Source organism: Musca autumnalis, unplaced genomic scaffold (assembly GCF_047663935.1).
Source record: "Musca autumnalis isolate F117 unplaced genomic scaffold, ASM4766393v1 scaffold_5, whole genome shotgun sequence".
NCBI classification, from domain to species: Eukaryota; Metazoa; Arthropoda; class Insecta; order Diptera; family Muscidae; genus Musca; species Musca autumnalis.
The window spans coordinates 66,054,188-66,080,938 of NW_027412088.1; the positions used below are offsets into that span (position 1 = coordinate 66,054,188).

General features: G+C 38.1%; 1 protein-coding gene across 1 annotated transcript; it reads right to left on the reverse strand.

Annotated features, from left to right (window-relative positions):
* Positions 1 to 12,358: 12,358 nt before the first annotated feature.
* Positions 12,359 to 26,233, reverse strand: LOC141405784 (uncharacterized). Its single transcript, XM_073990479.1, has 5 exons — positions 25,707 to 26,233; positions 17,817 to 17,939; positions 17,491 to 17,749; positions 12,755 to 12,924; positions 12,359 to 12,681 (listed from the first exon to the last, which is right to left on the reverse strand). Exons 1-5 carry the CDS (start codon positions 25,969 to 25,971, stop codon positions 12,485 to 12,487), a joined length of 1,014 nt encoding a protein of 337 aa, XP_073846580.1. The 5' UTR covers positions 25,972 to 26,233; the 3' UTR covers positions 12,359 to 12,484.
* Between the last annotated feature and the right edge of the window lie 518 nt (positions 26,234 to 26,751).

Here is a 26,751-nt window from a genome sequence, read left to right on the forward strand (position 1 = left end):
TTTTCGGTATTTTGAGAAATATAGCCACAATTTGTAACCGAACTATCTGCAATTTGACATTTGAGGTTCTCAGTGGTCATAAAACATCTCCACAAAACATCGTCAACATAGGTCCATGTTTTGATATGGCCCCCTTATAACCGTACCTCCCGATTTTCGGTATTTTGAGCATTTTAGTTACAATTTTTAACCGAACTATCTGCAATTTGACATTTGAGGTTCTCAGTGGTCACGAAACATCTCCACGAAACATCGTCAACACAGGTTCATGTTTTGGTATAGCCCCCATATATCGGTACCTCCCGATTTTCGGTATTTTGAGAATTTTAGCTACAATTTTTAACCGAACTAGCTGTAATTTGCCATTTGAGGTTCTCAGTGGTCATAAAACATCTCCACCAAACATCGTTAACATAGGTCCATGTTTTGGTATAGCCCCCATATAACGGCACCTCCCGATTTTCGGTATTTTGAGAATTTTAGCTACAGTTTTTAACCGAAATAGCTGTAATTTCACATTTGAAGTTCTCAGTGGTCATAAAACATCTCCAATGAAACATCGTCAACATAGGTCCATGTATTGGTATAGCCCCCATATAACGGTATCTCCCGATTTTCGGTATTTTGAGAATTTAAGCTGCAATTTTTAACCGAACTAGCTGTAATGATCGGTATTTTGAGAATTTTAGCTACAATTTTGTCTCTTCAAAAATAATCGTCAATATAGGTCCATGTTTTGGTATATCCCCCCCATATAACTGTACCTCCCGATTTTCGGGAATTTTCAGTGGTCACGAAATTTCTTCACTAAAATTCGTCAACATGGGTCCATTATTGAGGGTATACATTGTTTTGATGAAACTACCCTCAATTTGACTCTTGAAGTTCCCTGCAGCTATAAAACTTTTCCGCCAAATAATTTAATGATATGTTGACTCTTTGATATATTTTTTTAGATTAGATTAGATAACACTGTGCAACAAAATGGGGGTGAAAGTCTGGGGCACGGAAAATTCCTCTTGGGGAAGAAAGGCCTTGGTGAGTATATTATGAACCCCGAAGGACAGATCCGCCTTGAGTCGAACTTCTGCGTTATGGCGTGATGAAATTTTTGTTAGAGACCCTGTGGGCCATCAGGAATTAGCGTTATATCTTTGTTCACTGTTGCTTAAGTGCTCTACAAAAATAACAAACAAAGATATAATGCTAATTCATGATGGCTTACAGGGTCTCTTGCAAAAACTTCATCACGCCATAACGCGGAAGTTCGACGCACGGCGCATCTGTCCTTCGGGGTTTTTAATATACACACACCAAGGGCTTTCATCTCCAAAAGGAATTATCTCTGCCCCAACATTTGTGTTCACAGTGTAATTTAAGCAATAGTGGGAGGCAGTAGGATTCTATCCATTGTCGAAAAGTTGTTCCACCTAAAATTGTGAAAGGACCCTAATTATTCCATTTTAATTAAGACTGTTTTATGGTGGAGGGTATAAAAAGTTCGGCCCGGCCGAACTTAACGACTTTTTACTTGTTAAATACATAAAGCGCTTGCCTTTGAGCGAGACAGATTAAAAAAATTATTTTGCCCACTTTTTTACAAAAACAGTCAATTTTTTTCGTTAAAATCAAAATTTTGACTTTGACAGCTCAACATTTTTTTAAAAATAATTTTTTAAATTCTGTTTTATTAAGTTCCTAAAATGCTTACAAAAATATACTATGATCGGCCCATCCGTTTTCGAGCTATCGTTGGCACCGCAAAACGCTTTTACAAAAAGATGGATTCGCAGATAGCCATTTACCCCAAGAATATGCACTATTTTTCAACAACAAAAATTCCAAAGATATTATAAAATGTGTTCTTTGAGATGATAGAAAGTATAGTTTCACCGAGTCTTAGCAAATTCCAATCTTTTACTATTAAATCGGGGTCACATTCTATAAGTCTGGGAAAATGTAATACCTGGTTCATAATAGGCAAAACTTCGTTTGAGGTTACCTTATATGGAGTTATTGTATTTAGTAGTTTAACCTCCATTATTACAAGTCTTCTTTTGTTATAGTTTGGATTTACCGAACAGATTTATAGCGTTTCGGTTAACTTAAAGTTAAAAGTGATGATTGAATTCCAAGGGGGAGCTTCTTGGTATTAACTTTAATTACTTTAATACAAAGAAGGTCCTCCTTCAATTTTAATCATTACTTTCAACTTTAAGTTAGTCGAAACGCTATATATATCTGTACGCAAAATCCAAACTATAACAAAAGAAGAGTTGGGTCACTCTTATTATTTTGATCTAGTAATTTAAAATAAAACTCCAAAACAGCAAATTTAACTTCAAACTTTTCATTTTCTGTTAAGTAAGAGTGCATAAATGAAATTGTCTGCTTTTGTACCTACAAATACTTAAGTATCATGAAAAATATATTTCAAAACCCGGGTAACTAAAAGTTAAAACTGACCATTAAACTACTAGGAGGACCTTCTTGGCATTAAGTTTTAATGTGAAAATTATATTTTTAATGCCACCAAATTGCTTTATTTTAAGTTTTCAAATCCATCCAATAGTAAAATTAAGCATGTAATAATAATAGCCCAAAGACCAATATTTGATATTTTATAAAATATTGTTTAAAATTATTAGCATGAAAACGGCCCAAAATGGATTTGGGCTGCCCATCGGCCCAAAATTAAAAATTATCTTTTATTCGGCCCAAATTTGGGCCGAAATGCCCAAAACGGCAACACTGCTTGTGAGTCACAATGCCTCCTCCTGGTGTAGACGAAGAATTGTTCTCAGCATGTTACTTAGTATGCTCTGTAATAGTTAGATGGCGTTAGTGGTATTTTTTTTAACATTGAGCTACTACACGACATATTTGAGCGAAAACCATAGCATATCGAGAACATATTGAGTTGAAGGGCAACATCTATAAAAAATAAACACATTACAATTCTCTATCTATAGATTATTTTGTCTATGGAGCTACTACACGACATATTTGAGTGACAACTTCAGGATATCGAGAGCATATTGAATGGATGGGCGCCATCTACAAAAAACAAGCACACTACAACTTCTCTGTCTACTCTTTTATTTGTCTATGCTCACAATGAGAATAACAACAGTGTTCACCAGGGATGCCAACTGTTCCGAGGTAAAAATCGCTACAGCCACATACGCACCATAGGTATGTAGCGATTTTTACCTTAAAACGGTTGACATTCCTGCTTAAACAGTGGTTTTTGTACGTCAAAAATCACCACAAGTAGCGGGAAACCCACCAACTTGGCACCCCTTGTGTTCACCAGCGAGCTGCTACTGAGAGCAAATTATCGTAACTTTCAATGCAAAACACACGGTAATGTATGCTCAGTTGCTCTCAGTACGGGCTCGCTGGTGAACACTGATAACAATCAGTCGTCGTTGAGCAGCCGACAAGTAAACATGTGCATGGATGTACGCATAATTTTAGTGGGGACACATAATTTTAGTGGGGACACAACCACTGAATGCTGACACAAACTTTCTTGTGATTCTCTCACTACTTTACTCTCTTTTTTATTTTGAGCATCAATGATATACACAGGCTGTGAGCGATAGCCAATTTACGCTCACTTAGAGCACATTGGCTCTCTTGTGAGTCACAATGCCTTCCACTGATGTAGAATTCTCTTCATCATTCTAGTTCTCGCTTTACTTTTCGTTAATGTGCTTTTGTTTGTTTTGTCATAATGTCACAATGTAATTATTGTTTAGTTTGTTACTTCTTTATTTCTTGCATTTGTTTGTTGTTGTAATTACGTCATTACTGTGTTTGTCGTCCAATTGCATTCCTCCCATGTATGTATGTGAGTATGGTTGTTCGCATAGTGCGAATGTGCGTCTGTGTGTTCGCTGCACAGATTCGAGGTGTTGCCATACGTGTTCTAGAGGACTCTAGAACAGGGAGATTTTGGGGTATAAATAGCGGTAGGAAAGGTAAATTTGAGTTAGTTGTGTTTTAAGCGTTGAACTGAACAGATCGGTAAAAGAATAGCTGCGTGCTAACTAGAGACAAGATGCGTGCTTAGTAATAGGGTGTCCAAAACCGAAACCGGTTAACCGGTTACCCGGTTTTGAGTTACAAAACCGAAACCGGTTTTCGCCAAAAACGTCATTTTCGGTTAATCGAAAAAACCGGTTATTTGTGTCGGTTAACCGGTTTTAAAAAAGTAGTAATATTTTAAATATTTCATTACAATTGTATTCTTAAAAGTGAGCTAAACTTAAATAACACCAGGTATGGCAAAGTTTAAAATGTCAGATATCTTTAAATCTTAAAAATATTTTGTGTAAAATGTAGAGTTGTGCCAATTTAGTTCACTACGCAGTTCCAATGGTACACACCATTTGCATGAAAAATCTTCGTATACGTGATATCACACGTTAGTTTGTATGAAGTTACTCATACATTTTGGAACTAATACAGTGAACTAAGAACTAGAGCTATAGTAGCTACAATTTAAAACGAGTGGTTGGTCAAAATTAGTCATTATTCAAATGACCGCCGAATTTTCAGGCATTTCACGATAATTTAAGGTTGGCAAAGCAAGACGAAGAATCCGAACTTAATAAAATGTAAACTTAATTCTTTTAGTACACAATTTCATATTTGTAAGGGCTTTTACTATCCTTAGGGCAGAATTTCGGTCTTAATTTTGCTGTCCCCACTTCGAGGTTTATTGTCAAATAACAAGGATATTATGAGATAATTATTATATAATAACGAAGTCGTTATACATAATTTACCCCTTGCCGCACATTTTAATCAAATATATATCAATTATGAGCAAATTTGTACCTATTTAACAAAACCGGTTTAAACCGATTAACCGGTTTTGAAAATTTTTGAAAACCGAAAACCGGTTTTTGAAAAAATTAAAAATTTCGGTTAACCGAAAACCGTTTTGTTTGGAAAAACCGGTTTTTTGGACACCCTACTTAGTAATTAAAGTCGATTCCGAATAAGTGTAATAAACTAAATAAAGCATTGTAGAAACGTAATCTAAAACGAACCCTGTTTTATTTGGTACAAATCGTATCGGGGAATAAAACAACGTCTACACGGAGACTAGTTAAATCTAATTCCGTAACAATATTTATATAGAACTAGCTGAACCCGGTGCGCTTTGCTGCCCCGACTACGATAAACTATAATGGAATGGCAGAATTATTTTAATGTTTTTAATATTTTAACGAATAAATATAGGAGATATGAAGGCGTTATATACCTATTCAGGGTTGTTATGGAGCTAGTATGGTATTTTGGTATGTTTCAGGAGGTAACACTCCTCCGAAAGCCTTTCCGCCTTTAAGTATTCCTAATGATTTAGATATATCATACTAAAACATAAATCTTAAGAAGTCTCTCAAAGACATGATACTTAATAGCTGTAGCCTTGGTCAATTCCTTCCCGACTATAAGTACTTCTGTAAATAATAATGACTTTTACTGACTGCTAAGTCTTCAAAATTCCTATATGAACCGCTCTCGATATAATTTGTCAAATTTATTTTTAGACCAAATCCCGTCTCACATTCACATTTTGTGCATAAAATACAGAAAATCAGCCGAAAATATATATGGGAGCTATATTCTAATCTGAACCGATTTCGGTATAATTTGTCCCATTTATTTCTAGAATGAATTGCGTCACGCTTTCCAAATTTCAGTGAAATTGGACATATGTAGTGTGTCCAAATCTGAACCTGTCTCGATATAATTTGGCACATTTATATTTGGAACAAATTCCGTCAGACATCCCAAATTTCAGCGACATTGGACACATATAGCGTGTTTAGAGCATCAAATACAGAAAGTCGGCCCCAAATTTCACCGAAATTGGACATAAATAGCGAGTTTGGTTCATAAAATACAGGAAATCGGCCGAAAATATATACAGGATCTATATCCAAATCTGAACCGATTTCTATATAATTTGGCACATTTATTTCTAGACCAAGTTTTGTAACACATTCCAAATTTCAGCGAAATTGGATATATATAGCGTGCTTGGTGCATAAAATACAGGAAATCGGCCGAAAATATATATGGGAGCTATATTCAAATCTGAACCGATCTCTATATAAGTTAGCACATTTATTTCTGGAACAAATTCCGTCAGACCCTCCAAATTTCAGCGAAATTGAACATATACAGCGTGTTTGGTGCATAAAATGTGGAAAATCGGCCGAAAATATATATTGGAGCTATATCCAAATCAGAACCGTTTTCAATATAATTCGGCACATTTATGCCTAGACCAAATTCCGTTACACATTCTAAATTTCAGCCAAATTGGACATATATAGCGTGTTTGGTGCATCAAATGCGTAAAATCGGCCGAAAATATATATGGGAGCTATATCCAAATCTGAACCGATTTCAATATAATTCGGCACATTTATATCTAGACCAAATTCCGTTACACATTTCAAATTTTAGCAAAATTGGACATATATAGCGTGCTTGGTGCATAAAATACAGGATATCGGCGAAAATATATATGGGAGCTATATTCAAATCTGAACCGATCTCTATATAATTTAGCACGTTTATTTCTAGAACAAATTCCGTCAGACCCTCCAAATTTCAGCGAAATTGGACATATGTAGCGTGTTTGGTGCATAAAATAAGGAAATCGGCCGAAAATAGATGTGTATGGGAGCTATATCCAAATCGGAACCAATCTCAATATAATCTGGCACATTTATTTCTAGAACAAATTCCGTGAGAAATTAAAAATTTCAGCGAAATTGGACATATATAGCGTGTTTGGTGCATAAAATAAGGAAGTCGGCCGAAAATATATGTGTATGGGAGCTATATCCAAATCTGAACCGATTTTGATATAATTTGGCACGTTTATTTCCAGACCAAGTTCCGTCATACATTCCAAATTTCATCGAAATTGGACATAAATAGCATGTTTGGTACATGAAATAAGGAAATCGGCCGAAAGTATATGTATGTGGGAACTATATCCAAATCTGAACCGATTTGAATATAATTTGGTAAATTTATTTCTACATCAAATTCCGTCACGCATACAAAATTTGGAGATTGTATCTGTAACAGTTCTAAAGATATTTGCATACAAAATCTAAATTTTTTAGAGGTACCTCCGGTTTTGATGCTATATCTCCAGATCAACGCGAAATTTCAAAAAATGATATAGCCTATTTTCATTCCAGGCCATGTAGCAATGTACCCTAAACATTTCAGTAAGATCTGTTCAGCGGTTTTAGAGTCTATAAGGCACAAACAAACAAACAGACAGACAAACAAATTTCAATTTTATATATATAGATAAAAGTTATTTTAGTCATTAATAGGAAATAATGTTTTTGAGATTTTTTTCAAAGTGGTTTATGCGGAACCATTTTTACAATAAAATGGATTAAATGTTATTTAAGGTACTAGTAGGCAAAAGTTCATTCATTCCCACTTCAGATAACAATTTTTGAGAAAACAAGTAAAAAAGTATCAGTCGGCTTTGCCGACAGAGATATACCCTCAGCCGGTGTATATTGAAACAATTTTTTTCCCAAAATACGTATGTATTTAGGAGTTTTTAAAAATTTTGGGCGTTTGAACCGACAAAAATGTTGATTAGGATTAAAGATCAAAAGTTTTGCAGAGGAGATACTAAGAGGAATGGATCGACATTTATCGTTATGGAAGTGGATCTCCAGCCACAACATATGGTGCCATAGGGGGTTTTTACATTCTTCGGGCTGTTTGTTCAAGCAGTATGGACTTGCCGCTAAAAAAACCACCGTAATTGAGGCAGCGAATGCAAGTTGCTTCAACAAAAATCAAAGTGATTCGATAACAGCTCTTAAAGTGAACTTATCCGAAATTGTGTGTGGGATTTACCGGATGGAGTGTTCAAATATAGTACATATTTGCACCAGATCTATATCTGGTAGATATATTAGGATGTGTAAAGTATAGACCAATTCGGCAACTCCCTTCAAAAGTTACCGTACGAACAATTTTTGCGACCATTTCTGAACTTTTGTGGGGGAGGTACCTGATGGAGTGGACCGATATGGCTTATCTTCAAACTTAAACTATGTTTGGACAAAATATTACTAAGGCCAAATTTTAGACCGAATCGGCAGATCCGTTCGAGAGTTATCTTGCGCTCCAACCACCTCATAGGGGCACGGTGTCATAGGGGTTTTTTTGCATCTTTCAGGCTTTTTTCTCAGGAAGTATAGACTTGCCCTGGGTGAAACTTGTAGCGTCGTATGGAGGGCAGTGAATACAAGTTGATAAAACAAAAATCAAAGCGATTCGAGAGATGGCCCTAAACTGAGCTTTTCCGAAATTTTGTGTGGAAGGTACCCGAAGGAGTGGACCGATTGAGTCCATATTGAAACCTTATCTAAGTCTGGAACACATTTCACGATGGGCAAAGTATGGACCAAATCGGTTACTCCCATCAAGAGTTATCCTGCGCACAAAGTTTCCGAACATTTTCGAACTTTTGTGGGGGAGGTACCGGAAGGAGTGGACCGATATAGCCCATCTTCGAACTAAAACTAAGTTTGGGTAAAATATTAAGAAGGCCAAAATTTAAACCGAATCGGTTTATCCGTTCGAGAGTTATCGTGGGCTCCAGTTAGACAGACAGACAGGCGGACATTTCTCAATCGACTCCAAATTGTCTGAAACACCTTTCGTCCAAACATACTTGGGGTGTAAAACCATTATTTTGATGAGGCACATTTTGCCCTCGTTAGCATAAATGCTGAGGGTATAAAAATGTCAAAAAGACATAACCCTAATGTATATACAAAACAAGTAAAAAGTCGTTAAGTTCGAGCGAGCCGAACTTTTATACCTTCCGCCATAAAATATTCTTAACAAAAAATGGAATAATTTGTTTACTTTCCTGTTCACAATTTTAGGTGCAAAACTTTTTCGATCACTGATGGCCTAAAATGCCTAAAAAATGTGTTCAACCAAGTGGTACCTTTATATCGGGTCTATATCAAAGTGTGGACCTATCTTGACAATTTTTGGTGGAAAAATTTTGTAACTGCAAGGGACCTCAAATGTCAAATTACGTGTATTTCTGTCAAACAATGTTGCTAAGACCCTCAAAATACCGAAAATTGGGAGGTACCACTGAAAACCTCAAATTTCAAATTTAGTGGAGAAGTTTCGCGACCACTGAGAACCTCAAATATCAAATTACAGCCAGTTCGTTTAAAAATTGTAGCTAAAATCCTCAAAATACCGATAATCGGGAGATACTGTTATATGGTGGCTATACCAAAACATGGACCTATGTTGACGATTTTCAGTGGAGAAGTTTCGCGACCACTGAGAACCTCAAATGTCAAATAACAGCCAGATCGGTTAAAAATTGTAGCTAAAATTCTCAAAATACCGAAAATCGGAAGGTATCATTATATGGTCGCTATAACAAAACATTGCCCTATATTGGCGATTTTTGGCGACTAAGTACCTCAAATGACAAATTACAGATAGTTGGGTTAAAAATTGTAGATAAAATTCTCAAAATACCGAAAATCCGTTGGTATCGTTATGTGGAGGCTATACGAAAACATGGACCTATATTGACGATTTTTGGCGGAAAAGTTTTGTGGCGACTAAGTACCTCAAATGACAAATTACAGATAGTTAGGTTAAAAATTGTTGCTGAAATTTTCAAAATACCGAAAATCGGCTGGTATCGTTATATGGGGGCTATACGAAAACATCGACCTATATTGACAATTTTCGTAACCACTGAAAACCTCAAATGTCAAATTACAGCTGGTTCGGTTAAAAATTGTAGCTAAAATCCTCAAAATACCGAAAATCGGCAGGTACCGTTATATGGTGGCTATAATAAAACATGGACCTATATTGGCGATTTTTGGCGGAAAAGTTTTGTGGCGACTAAGTACCTCAAATGACAAATTACAGATAGTTGGGTTAAAAATTGTAGCTAAAATTCTCAAAATACCGAAAATCGGCTGGTATCGTTATGTGGAGGCTATACCAAAACATGGACCTATGTATGTTGACGATTTTTTGTGGAGAGGTTTTGTGACCACAGGGAACCTCAAATGTCATATTACAACTCGATCGGTTAAAAATTGTAGTTAAATCCGCAAAATACCGAAAATCGTGAGGTACCGTTATATGGTGGCTATTACCAAAACATGGACCTATGTTGACGATTTTCAGTGGAGAAGTTTCGCGACCAGTGAGAACCTCAAAAGTCAAATTACAGCCAGTTCGGTTAAAAATTGTAGCTAAAATTCTCAAAATATCGAAAATCGGGTGATACCGTTATATGGGGGCTATACCAAACCATGAACCTTTGTTGACGATTTCCAGTGGAGAAGTTTCGCGACCACTGAGAACCTCAAATGTCATATTACAGCCAGTTCGGTTAAAAATTGTAGCTAAAATGCTCAAAATATCGAAAATCGGGAGGTATCGTTATATGGAGGCTATACCAAAACATGGACCTATGTTGACGATTTTCAGTGAAAAAGTTTCGCGACCAGTGAGAACTTCAAATGTCATATTACAGCCAGTTCGGTTAAAAATTGTAGCTAAAATTCTCAAAATATGGAATATCGGGACGTACCGTTATATGGGAGCTATACCAAACCATCGAGCTATGTTGACGATTTTTAGTAGAGAAGTTTCGCGACCACTGAGAACCTCAAATGTCAAATTACAGCCAGTTCGGTTAAAAGTTGTAGCTAAAATTCTTAAAATATCGAAAATCGGGAGGTACCGTTATATGTGGGCTATACCAAACCATGGACCTATGTTGACGATTTTCAGTGGAGAAGTTTTGCGACCACTGAGAACCTCAAATGTCATATTACAGCCAGTTCGGTTAAAAATTGTAGCTAAAATTCTCAAAATATCGAATATCGGGACGTACCGTTATATGGGAGCTATACCAAACCATCGAGCTATGTTGACGATTTTTAGTAGAGAAGTTTCGCGACCACTGAAAACCTCAAATGTCAAATTGCAGCCAGTTCGGTTAAAAATTGTAGCTAAAATTCTCAAAATATCGAATATCGGGACGTACCGTTATATGGGGGCTATACCAAACTATGGACCTATGTTGACGATTTTCAATGGAGAAGTTTTGTGACCACTGAGAACCCCAAATGTCAAATTACAGCCAGTTCGGTTAAAAATTGTTATATGGTGGCTATACCAAAACATGGACCTATGTTGACGATTTTCAGTGGAAAAGTTTCGCGACCAGTGAGAACTTCAAATGTCATATTACAGCCAGTTCGGTTAAAAATTGTAGCTAAAATTCTCAAAATATCGAATATCGGGACGTACCGTTATATGGGAGCTATACCAAACCATCGAGCTATGTTGACGATTTTTAGTAGAGAAGTTTCGCGACCACTGAGAACCTCAAATGTCAAATTACAGCCAGTTCGGTTAAAAGTTGTAGCTAAATTTCTCAAAATACCGAAAATCGGGAGATACCGTTATATGGGGGCTATACCAAACCATGGACCTATGTTGACGATTTTCAGTGGAGAAGTTTTGTGACCACAGGGAACCTCAAATGTCATATTACAACTCGATTGGTTAAAAATTGTTTCTAAAACTCTTAAAATACCGAAAATCGGGAGGTACGGTTACATGAACCTATATAAACAATTTTTGGTGGAGAAGTGCTGTGACCACTAGGAACCGCAAGTGTCAACTTACGGCAAGTTAGGTAAACAATTGTAGCTAAAATCCTCAAAATACCGAAAATCGGGAGGTACCGTTACATGGGTATTATGTAGGCTATACCAGAACGTGGGCCGCTATATCGCCCATCTTGGCACTTGACCTATGGCAAAAAGACATTCTGGTGCAAAAATATACGCTAGAGTTAATACAACACGTGTCAGATTAATTGGGCGCCATTCTTTTAGCTTATTTCAAAGTTGTCTGGTTGGAAACTTTTACGACCAACTTTGAGTTACCAGGTATATCGTCCCAGTCTAGACGGTCTTCAAAGCTCATCCCATTTCTCTCGTCCTTCGCTTCACCTTTCGTAGGTCGTCCCAGTCTAAGATATCATCACAACTCCTCCTATTTCTCTCCTCCTTCATCTTTCTCAGAAGAGGAGGAGCTATTAAGAGGCTGTGTCCTAAGGAATACTTCATACAAGTCCAAACACCTCAACCTTTGCAACCTTTTTCTATCCTGAGAGGTTTGACAAACTTAGTTTGGTCTTGTGTGACTGTTTCATCTGCACTTATTCCTTTCGGCACCTAACTATTATTAAAAACAACACATACATATATTTTTAGTTATCCCACATTTATTGATAGAGAATACATCAATTACATCAAGTCATCAGATATACATACATATTTATCTATTTTTGGAGACATTCAAATATATTCTCCAATACATATTAATTGAATCTTTATTTTAGCAATAACAAACCATTGATGTAATAGACCAATACCAAACTGTTAATATGATTCGTACAATTGCAATCGATTTTACTTTCACGATTCACGAATAGACAAAGGCATTCATTCTCCTGCGGCCAATTGGAGACAGTAACCAAATTATGCCAATTCATAAATTCTACGTAACCGAATAGGCCACAAATGACATCTGCAAATATAACGTTTATCAATTCAATACTACTTGTTTTCAATGCCATATAAATCTCTTAAGGTCAACTTACTCTGTTCCAAATACAAATCCCTATAGGCATCTGGAATATTCATTTGACGTATGACATTTTGTTCACGATACACTTGTGTACACTTTTGGCTGGCTAAAATCTCATACGCCGTATCCGAACCCAATGTTGGGGCACAAATGTGATGCATAAATACATATAGGAGTAATATTCTGAAATGAAAAAAGGATAATCAAGCAACAAATTAAACCTAATTTACACTGGCAGCTAATACTAGAGCTTTAGGAAAATTGAATTGACACTATAAAATCCGATCTTTAATAAGTCCATATTCACATAATGGGTCAAATACATACGGTCCGTTGTGTGACGCGTTGCGCTTTGAAAACAACAACCACGTGAAAAATGTGTAAGTGATGCCAAGTTTGTTGTTGAAGTTTTCATATGGCTGTTGTAACGCGACGCTTAACGGACCGTATGTGCCGCGACCTTTAGGCAATTTTCCTTGCGACAATTGAGTTTGTCTGTGAGAAAGAGTGTTGAGAGGTAAAGGGTTACCATATACCACATCTCTCTCTCTCCATCGAACTGGCAATTGCCGTATGGAAAATTGCCAAATGTAGAAGATATGGACAAAATTCATGTTGATGTAAATGTACAAATATTTAAACAATATTTACACTAACGTTTATTATCAATCTACTTAGTTTTAATTGACGCACGCTAAATGAAAATAATATTATGTTTGCATTTACGAATCTCAGCTGTCAATTCCTTTGTGTATATGTACGTCAAATGAAAACTAATCTGAAATCATTTGACGTTTGAGCAATGGAATTGACAGTTGAAATCGAGTGGATTTCGTAAATGTAAACATAGTATAAAGGCCTGTGTGCCATGGTTCTGTTGAGTGTCGCATTAAAAACATCAACCACATGATAACCTTAAAAGAAAAATTGACATCACTTACACTTTATTCATGTGGCTGTTGTTTTGACGCGTAAAATGGCGCTCAATGGGCCGATTGTATTTGATCCGGTTTATTACCATGATACTGGCGCTGTCTTATTGTTGTTTTTGCAACAGTATGTGAAATGTTAGTAATATAGATTTTCTGCTTAATCTGGGTTTATCCTCAGTTCTAGGAATGTGGCTGCTTCGATGTGTTGTAGCCACAAAGGTAATAGAGTTAAGGAATCGGCACAATCGGTCCGTTGTGAGTCGCGTCAGGCGTTAATAACAACAACCACATGAAAACTTCAAAAGAAAACTTGGCATCACTTTTTACGCTCAACGTATCGACTGTATATGGCCCCTTAGTTGAGTAGGCAGTTGAAGAGATGCAGTGTGTTCTGTTGGCCTGTGCCGCATGCTTGGCAGATGTTCTGGGCCCTATAGAAATTTAAACGGCTGCACCATCCCAGGCCGATTTGAGCCAAAACTACTTTGGTTTGTCGTGGCAGCTGATGTTCCTCAGCTGCAATAGATAGGTGATGTTCCCCGAGGACTGCATAGTTGTTTATGGCATACGTGTGAATGTTATTTAAACCTGATTGAAAGTCTTATTGATCTAGAGTTCTCCCTTGTAACATTGAAGCTCTATTTCAAGATTATGAAGATCCCTCCTGACATACCTGGTGGAAGGGGACGGTCTCTCACGGCTCTCAGGGTATCATCCGAGCAAGTACTGCAACGAAGGCATGCTATTGTGTTCCTGTACTGAAAGAATCGTTGTCTCCTTACGTAGACACTGAAGATATGAGGAGGCACGCTGTTGCAGTTCTCAGGGCGTCATACTGATAGTTTTCAATATTTTACCATGGCGTTGCACTTATTTTCGCGGACCACACTGGCGTCGCATGGCTTACCACAGAGCGACCTGTCGCCTTATATATACTCAAGAAAGTTGCTTTATCTGCACACCAAGTGTGGCCGCCTAGAGGCCTCGGAATATAAGAAGCCTCAATGCATGGGTACATAAGCAGCCTTGTCGCCAGGTTTTCTTGCCTTACTTCATTTATGGCGTAATACAAATAAAAGAATAAAGAAGAAAATGGCAACCTACTTCGAAGTTGGCTCGGCCTTCTTTAAGGCCTGCGTACATAAGCTGCCTCGCCTGCTTACTTCTGATAAAAGAATAAAAAATAAAAGGGCAACCCAGTTCGAAATTTCCTCGGCCTTCTTTATTCTTTTATTTTTATTATGTCAAAAATGAAGCAGGAAAGCAAGGCAATCAGGCAGAGCAGCTTATGTACGCAGGCCTTTATTCTTTTATTTTAAGGCCTGAGTACATAAGCTACTTCGCCTGCTTGCCTTGCTTGATTCTGATAAAATAATAAAAAAGAAAAGGGCAACCCAGTTCGAAAATTGTTCGGCAAGGCAATCAGGCGAGGCAGCTTATGTACCCAGGCCTTTATTATGTCAGAATTGAAGCAGAGCAAGAAAGACTGGCGTCGAGGCTGCTTGTGCACCCAGGCCTTCACCTGCTTGCCTGCTTAATTTCTGATATAATAGAAATAAAAAATAAAAAAGGCCGAGACAATTTCGAACTTATTAAGGCCTGGGTACATAAGCTGCTTCGCCTGGTTGCCTTGCTTTCCTGCTTCATTTCTGACATAATAAAAATAAAAGTATAAAGAAAGCCGAGCAAATTTCGAACTGGGTTGCCCTTTTCTTTTTTATTCTTTTATCAGAAGTAAGCAAGGTAGCTTATGTACTCAAGGCCTGCGTACATAAGTTGCCTTGCCTGCTTACCTTGCTTACTTCTGTTAAAGGAATAAAAAAGAAAAGGGCAACCCTGTTCGAAATTTTCTCGGCCTTCTTTATTCTTTTATTTTTAGTATGTCAAAAATGAAGCAGGAAAGCAAGGCAATCAGGCAGAGCAGCTTATGTACGCAGGCCTTCAGTCCTTTATTGACTTTATTATTAAGTGTGATTGCCTGCTTCATTTCTGACACAATAAAAATAAAAGAATATAGATGAAGAAGGGCATCCTAGTTCGAAATTGGCTCGAACTTCTCCTTGGTGAAGCTTCTTATGTACCGAGGCCTACATCCTACATCTCAGTTTGTCGCAGATAGCTGTGCTGTCCAAAGTGACCCCTAGAATCTTGGGGTTAGTTTGTTGTCGGAATTCTGCTTCCATCGACCAAGACATTCAACTCAGGGCACATCTCTGCAGTTCATGTGGTGAACAGAGTGGCAGCAGATTTAATGGCGGATATTTGCATTTTCCTCTCATGGCAAAAAGTGGCAAGATCAGTCATATAGGAGTTTAAGGCCTGGGTTGCGTTGCTTTCCTACTTCATTTCTGACATAACATAAAATAAAAGAATAAAGAAGGCCTAGACAATTTCGAACTAGTTTGCCCTTCTTTATTATTTTATTTGTGTTATGTCAGAAATGAACCAGGAAAGCAAGGCAACCAGGCGAACCACAAATGACATCAGGGAAGGTACCTGATGTCAAGATTATACAATCATCAAAGTACTTTTCAATCTCAATGCTGTCTAGAGGGCGTAAAGTAGAGGAGAGGTAGAGTTTAAACAGTTCCGAAGTTATCACCCCACCGTTGAGGACTTCCTGTTTCACTATATGGTGCTTGTCATTATTCAACGTTCCAAACTTGGGCAGAGGGTAGTCTGCTCAATGTCCTCAAACAGCGGGGAGTGTTTGAGTGTTTGAGACGAGCGCAATCATCACTGTCCTATCGCACTTCTCTGGTTAAGTCATCGACTAATATGTGTGAAGATGGCTTGTACTGCTTACAGAACCCATGCTGATGATCGGTAACTGGGTAGCTATTTCTGATGCTGGGGAGGAGTAAAGCCTCACTTTTGCTGATATCCTTCCCTGCCCATTGTCCAGACTTCGGGAACGGGAATGATGGAACCTTTGGTAAGATACCTGGCTGCCAGCTCATCAGCATTACCGTGGAGATTCCATCAGGGCCCAATGTTTCTATCTATGCTAAATTGTGGTGGTTCATCCTTGGCAGGAAGAGATTTAATGCCACATCATAACCATCATAACGTTGTAAGCTGTAGTTGTTGTTGAGCTTGTTTTCCTGTACCGCCGAGAGCATGATATTCTTCCGACTCATGAAATCCACTATTTCCTTGATCTTACCTCGGAGTTCGTTGTAATTAAATTGCAAAAAAGGATGCGTTTCTAGGTATTAGGACCGCGGGGGTGCCTCGTATTCTAATGACGAAGTCTCAATGGGGGCTGTGTTCACGCAACATGCAGCTACATAGTCCCTGTCGTAGTCACTCACATGGACGAGTCTAGAGCAGCCTCTGAGATGCACCCACTACTAGCATCTATTGCATCTCACCTAAGTGTGGTGGATGCATTGACAACGGAACCCGGCATTAACCAAAAGAATTCGGAGAAGGCGTTCCGGGATATGCTGATCCCAATACGGAAGCACGATACAAATACAAACGTGTGCACACTGAGGTGGCAGCCGCTGGTCGGAACACGCGTGTTGTGTGGTTTCGGGACAATCCGGTAAAATGCATAAAAACATCCTTCGACCAAATCAAGATAAAACCATTAATTATCATAATAATAAGCAACAGTATAAACGTTACGACAAATAGATCAAGATAATACACTATTTTTATAAAGGCATCGTCTAAAGGGCTCGGCACAATCGACACGTGAAAACTCCAAAAGAAAACTTAGCATAGTTTAAACTTTTTCTATGTGGTTTTTGTAACAGTCAGTCAACAGAACCCTTGTGCCGAGGCCTTAAGCTCGCCTTAAATAACTTACTGATGCATCCGTTTATAACCATATGTTGGTAAATCTGTAACCATAACATCCAGACACTCCTGTGGCACTTGACATTTTGAATCCAATGTAGCCAAGGCTGCTAAGCACTCATCGGATTGAGTTACGTTCAGGTTACCCATTTCAGCTAATTGTGAATAATTTTTCGCTAACGATTTATATTCAAAATGTGTATCGATGTGACGTTCCTTGAGCATTGGTGGTTTGAGTAGAATATTTTTCTGAAAAATATTATCCAAAACTACAACAAAAATTGTTAGTATTAACCCCAAATGGAAAGATATATGTATGTGTTAAATTATCCTTACTTGTTTTATGGATTTTATCGAAATCAGCATCATCACTGCGTCGCATAACATTATCCAGTTTTTTCAAGAGATGATAGTTGACCTGTTGTTCATATCGATTAGATTCAATATAACGCTGGCTTTCTGCAAAGAGACATTTTAGGAGTGTGTTTAAAATTGTGCGTTATCATTTGAGGATTAAGCAGAAAACTCACTCAACGTGTGAGTAAAGTTTTTCGTCATTTCTGGTAGAAGAATAAAAGACAAAGTGTAGCCAAATGTTTTATTTTTTAACCAAAACTTTACACAAGCGTTGGATGTATTTTCGGGGTAAAGGCCTCGACACATAAGAAGCATGGTATTCTTGCTTAAGTCATATCTGATAAAAGACTAAAGACCACGTTCGACCTAATACATAGATTACAGAATCACATTTGAATTAGGTCGAACTTGGTCTTTAGTCATCTACCAGATATGACTTAAGCAAGATTGCCATGCTTCTTATGTGTCGAGGCCTTTAGAAATACCAAGAAAATATTTTGAGGTTCCTTAACATGAAAGGTAAGGGACTTATTTTGGTACATTTCCATCTATTATGATTGCTGATCTCCTTGCAATAAGAATAAAGCGGGGTACACACGATCAGTTTTGACTGTCAGTTTTGCTCAAATAATCGGTTGCTTGCCGGTGTGGCCGCTCATTTTTGTCAGTCATCAGGCAACCACAAAATATGTTGTGGTTGCTGAACAGTTTGACATTTATCGATATTTCCGAAAAATCGACAGTCAAAACTGATCGTGTGGGGTACACAAAGGCTTTGGCACAATGAGGCGCCAAATACATACGGTCCGTTGAGTGTCGCATTACAACAACCACACGAAGACTTCAAGAACAATTTTGGCATCACTTACACAATTTTCACGTGCTTGTTGTTTTTACGCGCAACACGTCCCTCAACGGACCGTATGTATTTGGCATCTGAAACTGAAAACACATCCAACGTTTGAGTAAAATTTTTTGTCATTTCTGGTAGATGAATAAAATACAAAGTGCTGTCGCGGCACATACGGTCCGTTGAGCGTCGCGTTACAACAAACACATGAAAACATCAAGAACAAACTTGGCATTACTTACCCTTTTTCATGTGGTTGTTGTTTCTAACGCGTGACGCAACGCACAACGGACCGTATGTGCCGCGACCTTAACTTTGGATGTGTTTTCAGCTTGACGCAGTTAAGTGACGCGTTACAAGAACTATATGAAAAGAAGTGTAAGTGAGTGATGCCAAATTTTGGCTTGAAGATTTCATGGGGTTATTTTAAACGCGTGACGTTAAACACCACGGATTGATTCTGCCCGGCTCATTAAAGTCTCCAAAACGTATTTTAGACCATACACTTATATGATGATTGACAATTAAAATCCACAAGATTTAATAAATCCACTGGATTTTCTAAAGGGACACTGCCTTATCCACCACACGGTGATTGTGATGACTCTCACGGTAACACCCGAACAATTCTGCATCGAGAGCATGTCATTCTGTTGCAGCACTTGAAGAATCTTCAACTCCTCATGCAGATAGTCCACTGATGTCATGAGGAGGCACCCTGTTGCTGTTCTCATGCCCGTAATTTCTACGAGTAGTTATCTATGAGTTCATAGATATCTCCCGTGTAAGCAAAATTTTATAATTTCAACCCATAGGTAACGTTACCGGGCCAAAAACGGCCGTCTTACTTACACCAAGGATTTTGCCTGGTTTATCGTTGCCAATGTGAAAAAAGTTGTAAAACACTTCTATGTGGCAATGATTTTGCGAAATCATGAATGAAAATAAACAATGCTACCACATGATTTCAAAAATTGCACCCCTCGGTATATGGCACCTAGAAATTACCAAACGCGTAGGTAAAGATAACTAATAGGTAGCTACCTACCCGGTTACCTAGGCGTTGAAATTACGGGCATCAGGATGACATCTGACAGGTCTGAATACTTTTCCATGCACTTACTCGTATGTTTGCGGATCATACTGGAGCCGCATAGCTTACCACAACTCGACCTATCGCGTTGTATGTGGTAACCTGGATGTACTTTCAGCCTGTTTCTGTATGTCCAAAGAAGAATGTGTGCGAATGAAACACGTCCAAATTCTTGTGTGATTTCAAAATGGTTTTTTTTTTTTTTGTTTTGAAGCAAAACAAAGGTAAAATTATTTCGAAAACTTAAGTTTGGGCGTGTTTCATTCGCACACATTCTTCTTTCGACATACAGAAACAGCCTGTTTGTCTGAACCCTAAAGGACTGCGTACATAAGCTGCCTTGCCTTCCTGCTTCATTTCTGACATAATAAAAATAAAAGAATAAAGAAGGCCGAGCAAATTTCGAACTGGGTTGCCCTTTTCTTTTTTATTATTTTATCAGAAGCAAGCAAGGTAAGCAGGCAATGCAGCTTATGTAATCACCCCTTAAAGGCCTGCGTACATAAGCTGCCTCGCCTAGTTTCCTTGCTTTCCTACTACATTTCTGACAAAATAAAAGAATAAAGAAGGCCGAACAAATTTCAGACTTGGTTGCCCTTTTCTTTTTTATTCTTTTATCAGAAGCAAGCAAGGTAAAGGCCTGCGTACATAAGCTGCTTTGCCTGACTGCCTTGCTTTGCTGCTTCAATAAAAAATAAAAGATCAAAGAAGGCCGACCCAATTTCCAACTGATGGCAACCCAGTTCAAAATTTCGTCTTTATTCTATTATTTTTATTACGTCAGAAATGAAGCAGGTAAGCAAGGCAATCAGGCAAAGCAGCTTATGTACGCAGGCCTTAAGGCCGTCATCAGACCATATGCTTTTTCACATGTATGACATCAGCTGTTCTGTATATTAGTATACCCAAAGTGACAACATACATGTGAAAAAGCAGATGGTCTGATGGCTGCCTAAGCAGGCGAGGCAGCTTAAGTACGCAGGCCTTAAGTGCTGCTAGTGCTAAGTGCTGTCTAGGGACCTGAGGAATTTGTTCCTACATCTCAAATAGTTGTGGCATGCGCGGACGACGTGAACGTGCTGTCTTGGTGTAGATGAAGGTCAGAATTCAACTTCCATAGACGGAGACATTCAATCCTGAGCACAGTTAACGTTCTTGCTAATCCCGTCGCCTCTGCTGGGTAGTTTGGTCACACTTTGGGTATTTGACCAGCATGTATATGGCAATCGGCTGCAGCCATGTAGCGTAAATTCGCCAAACGTGACTGACAGTTGCCTACAATTCACTAATTCCGCATCCAATGTTGCAACTCTTCATATGATTTAACAACTTGTTCTGTTTATTACCGACCAACTGTGAACTTCCAGTGTCAATTCCCTAACTCTTGGGTCACTGTCTCGCTTCTTTTGCAGAGGCAAGCATGCGAGGCTTCTTATGTACCTTGGCCTTCAAGGCTTGGGAACATAACCCTGCATTTACACATGACAGGACAGACTTCTCTGTGTGACGAAGGCGTCCAGACAACTGCAAAACTAGTTGTAAAATTATGAATGAAAATCGTCGATTTCTTTTTGTTTTCAGTTCACATATTTTGTTTTTGTTCATGTTCTTTTGTTTTCAACACATTTCAATTATTATCGCACTTATTTTTACGAAATTGTCAAAAATTTGTTAACCCGACTGTCTGTGAAAAAAAAAATGATGAATAGCTGGGAGACATGAAGTCGAGGGGGTTTTACATGATTCTCGCCTTGACGGCTCTAACCATGGTGCACCATTGCACCGGGGGTCGCGATACAATGCGTCGGCCAGCGCCCCTTTGGAATTACCCAGAGTACTCTTAGAGAGTGGTAGCTCTCCACAGAGTCCCCAAGTCTATCCCGCAGGTACCAATTCGAAGATCCACAATTATGGGCTTCACTTCCCTCTTGGTAAGGGGTTGAGGACTATCTTACACCTCCGCTGCTCTATGGGTCGCAGCACCCGGTTGATAATGCAACTCCACATCGAGCCGAAACTCTACCCGCGATTTGGGTCCAAACCACAACCACCGCGTTGCAACCAAATAGGTGCCTCTCCATAGTCAGGCTAGATCAACAGATCTAGGGGCTCCTGACTCCCGCGGTACCAGAAAGTCTCCGGTCAGACTTCGTAGTCGAAACTACTACCAGTTTTTGTTCCATACAACACGGGACTGGTCACCCAAAGTGAGAAAGAGCTGGGAGACAGCCGACAAATGTATGTATGTGCTAGTAAATCAGAGTTGTATTCGAAGACAAACTGTCTGGTGAAAACGCCTAGTTAGCTGCCTCGCCGCTTGCCTCCATCATTTATACATAACATAAATAAAAGAATAAAGAAGAAAAAGGCAACCTCTTTCGAAATATGGTTGCTGTTTTCAATGCGGCCTGGGTACATAAGCTGCCTCGCCTGCTTCATCTCTGACATAACAAAAATAAAAGAATAAAGAAGGCCGAGCCCATTTGGAACTAGGTTGCCCTTTTCTTCTTTATTATTTTATCAGGCCTTGAAGTTGCTCTCACGCGTCCTGTAGCTTAAGTGCCTATTTACACTCTGATGACAAGACTCCCATTCTCTGGACTGTGTCTGATCATAGTCCATGAGCTTGTTGGGATTCTGGTCTGCTTGCCTTGCTTGCTTCTGATAAAAGAATAAAAAAGAAAAGGGCAACCAAGTCTGAAATTTGCTCGGCCTTCTTTATTCTTTTATTTTTATTATGTCAGAAATGAAGAAGGAAAGCAAGGCAAGCAGGCGAGGCAGCGTATGTACCCACGGCTTAAGTGTGCAGGGTGGCAGGCACCACAGATAGTTGGCACCATTACCATAATTCGCCGAAGCCATATACTGTGTTAATAGGGAATTCTAAAGGCCTCGACACATAAGAAACATGGCATTCTTGCCTAAAGGCCTACGTACATAAGCTGCCTTGCCTGATTGCCTTACTTGCTTCTGATAAAAGAATAAAAAAGAAAAGGGCAACCCAGTTTGAAATTTGCTCGGCCTCCTTTATTCTTTTATTTGTATTATGTCAAAAATGAAGCAGGAAAGCAAGACAACCAGGCAAAGCAGCTTATGTACCCAGTCATATCTGGTAAATGAGTCCCAATTTACATTGGTCGAGTTTACTAGCGGCAATTGTCATTTTGTAGGAGAGAGAGGTGAGGCATATGGTAACCCTTTGCCTCTCAGCACCCTCTCTCACCTACAAGCTGACAATTGCCGCAAGTAAACTCGCCTAATGTAAATTGGGACTGACTAAAGACCAAGTTCAACTTAATTCAAATGTGATTCTGAAATCTTATTATTAGGTCGAACTTGGTCTTTAGTCTTTTATCAGATATGACTTCAGCAAGAATACCATGCTTCTTATGTGTCGAGGCCTTAAGGACTCATACTGTTCTCAGAGAAGATAACCAATTATTCAATATTTATCTTTGACAATTAATTTTCAATAACAACAATGTTATTTAAATGTGCCTTGGTTTGTACAAATTTGTACAAACTTTTAAGTTATAGTGCAGACCTATTCTCTCCGAAATCTGAACCAATTCCATTACGATCGTGTAGAAATCGGAACGAAATCTGAACGATTTTGTTTCCGAAATTGTTCAGACAAATTTGTTTCCTGGGTATCTTCTTTCGAATTTGCTTACCACCTTGAGATTAATCCTGATCAACCTGTACCATGGCACAATTACCCAGGTAGTGGTATCACACCAGCTGTTCGAATATGAAAAGTCAAATCCCTTTATAAAAAAAAATATTTTTGTTGTAATTTGCCCAACAACATAAAGAAAGTTTTGACATAACATATTCAAAATTTTACGATGCCACTACCTGGGTAAATAGAATCCAAATTGTCTGAAAGGGTTTACTTAAAAATGTACTTGGGGTTCAAAACCATTATCTCGTTAGCCTAAAGCTGAGGGTATACAAATAATTTAAATCTTTATTATTGACTGACATCAAATCACATTCCATATATGATATTAAGAACTGTTTTAATCTGTAAGTATATTGAACCACATTTTGTTGAGGTATTGATAGTTCTGCTGGACTTGCACTGCGGCCAATCTAAGTCCCAATTTACATTAGGCGAGTTTACTTGCGGAAAGTCTCTGTTTGTAGGAGAGACACGTATGTGGAATGGAAATGGAAAAAAATTGCTCGTACCGGCAATTTTCAGGCAATTCCTTTTATATTTTTCGTATTTGACATTATTTTCATTGTTTTGAAAACAAAACTTGTCGTAACAGAATTGCTTTGTATAAGTCCATATTTACATTCGGCAATTTTCCTTGCGGCAATTGTCAGTTTGACGGAGAGAGGGGTGAGGCACATGGTAACCCTTTGCCTCTCAACACCCTCTCTCACCGACAAACTGACAATTGCCGCAAGGAAAATTGCCGAATGTAAATATGGACTAAATGCAAGGGGCAAGTTTAAAAGGGAACGAGAAAAATTGCCGCAAGTAAACTCGCCTAATGTAAATTGGGACTATCCAAAAATGGTGGTATGTACTTGGCATCAAATATAATAGTAAACTTCACCATGACTTTGGTTCCAGAAACATATACCGCCTAATGCAAGATTTGGCCATACAAAATATAAAATGCACATTTTAGTTTGTTGAAGAAAGGAGCTCATCACAAATTCCACAACTCGCCCGGACTTAAAAGGATAGTTTTGCTTGTGGCCTTAAATACATTTTCCTATTTATTGGTCTGTTCCAGAACTGCAAGAATGTACTAATTTTTACTATTTTTGCCGATAACATAAAGGAAAAATTGTTATCGTAGTAAAAAATAGTAGATTCTTGCAGGTTCTGGAACAGAGCATATGTTATGAAACAAAATAATCGAAAAAAAACCACAATTTATTTGAAAATCATATTTGAAGTTTCAAAACTAATTTGCCTTTTCAAGCAAATTGAGGCAATTCGCTTCACATTTTGACATAACATATTCCGAATTCGATGATGCCACTACCTGGATAATTGTGCCATGGTCCATTTCTAAACTGCTATACCTAATTTAGAGTTGGGCAATCTCGTTCCTTTTACGGTTCGATCTTTTCCGTTCCGTTCCGCAAAAGGAACTAGGTCGTTCAGTTAGTTCCATAGTTCCTTTTAGTACCAACCTTTATATGTATACCCACACTCATACTCGTTCACTCAGTTCATATCGTTCGTGCTTCTTCGTCATCAAAACAAAAGAAAAATAATTTTTTTCGTCTTTCTTCATGGTAGTTTACAAATATTTAAAACAAATTTACAATCGTTTTGTTAATTAAAAATACTTCAATTGTTTTTTTTTAATTCGGCAAAGATCAGTTTAGAAGAAATGAAAAACGAAATGACACTATGAGATTTCTTATTCACTAATAGAAGACAGGGAGAGGAGAGAGAGACAACTGATGTTAAATGAACTGATGGAACTAACTGAAAGAGAAGAGCAAAAAGAATGGGAAAAAAACGAACGAGGGAGCAAAAGGAACTAGCTGAACCGCATAGTCGGACCTAGTACCGGTCGTTCCTTTTGTGGAGTAGTTCCTTTGAACTAGTTCGTTCCGGAACGACACAACTCTAACCTAATTAACGACGGGACGTACACACGTTGAGTCCCAAATCACATTTAAAACACAAAATCCGCGACCGAAACTTATTTAAATGTTTTCATTCGTAAAACAAATAATTTTCCTTTGCAATGAATTGTATTGCATAGCAGTAACACATTTATAAATGGTCTGTTCCCGTACTTTATTAAATGGCAAAAGTAGTAAAAGTTTGATGCAAGGGAACGAAAAATGTGCAAAAGTTCTAAAAAGTGTAAAAACATTTTCAGTTCTGGAACACAACTAAAATTTACTATTATATATCCGATGTCACTTCGGATTGTTTACTTACGTTTTATAAGAAATTCACTCAAAATCACTGCAAATTTCATATTCACATTTAAATCATTGCTTCTTTCGACTTTTGTCAATAGCCGCATAATACTTTTAATCAAAAATCCTTTAGATATTGTCTTCTGGCTTATTCTATTTGCACTGACACGACCAACAGCACCGCCGCCGCCACCACCACTCTGTGAATTGCCCAAGGGGCAATTTGCAATTGTTGCCGCAAACAAGAGATAAAATACGAATATTTGTTTTAGAAACTTCATCATTCCGCTCGCTGCAGGCTCTACAAAACGACTGTTTTAACCATCAACAAATTTAGTTAGCAGATCAACTATTTTGTCTACGATTGCCATGAATTGAACTGCAATTGTTGTGAAGGTTGATGAAGATTCTGTTTTCTATCATTGTCACTGACACAGCAACCAGGCAGGCGGTGTTATACGCCTCGCCTGTCAGGATAATCGCATTTATTCAAATTGATGACACAATGATGGAATTTGATTTACTCCGCAAATCCTAACAAATTACATGAATTTATCATTGAGTCGGTGGAGTTATTTCAAATGCAAAACAATGGAACAAACAAATCAAAGTTGTTGGTTGTTTTTTTTTTTTATTTTTAATGTAGTTGTGTGTGTATGTTGCGGTTTGTGGTATATTTAAATAGAATTTGATTTTATTCGTGATTGGTAAATAAAAACGCAATCGACAATTGTTATAAATTTATTAGGTTCATCAACTAAGCTTGTCCAGAAGCCAAGATATCAATTTAAATTAAAAAAAATAAAAACGGTGTCAAATGGGCCAGTCTGAACTTCTTTTACCATCCACCATGAAATATTCCAATCTAGTATGGAATAATTAGTTTTAATTCTGTTACGAAAGTTTCAATGCCCACAAGTTTAGGTGTAGAGAAGTTTTTAAGGCCTCTGCACATACGGCGCGTTGAGCGTTGCGTTACAACAACTACATGAAAACTTCAAGAACAAACTTGGCACCACTTACACATTTTTCATGTGGTTGTTGGTTTCAACGCGCCGCACAAC

Coding starts and splice junctions, on each gene's coding strand:
- LOC141405784 (XM_073990479.1), bottom strand. CDS start 25,971: ATGATGAAGTTTCTAAAACAAATATTCGTATTTTATCTCTTGTTTGCG. Junction 17,940..25,706: donor GAGTGAATTTCTTATAAAAC/GTAAGTAAACAA, acceptor GTCTCTTTGCAG/AAAGCCAGCGTTATATTGAA. Junction 12,682..12,754: donor GGATTTGTATTTGGAACAGA/GTAAGTTGACCT, acceptor TTATATTTGCAG/ATGTCATTTGTGGCCTATTC.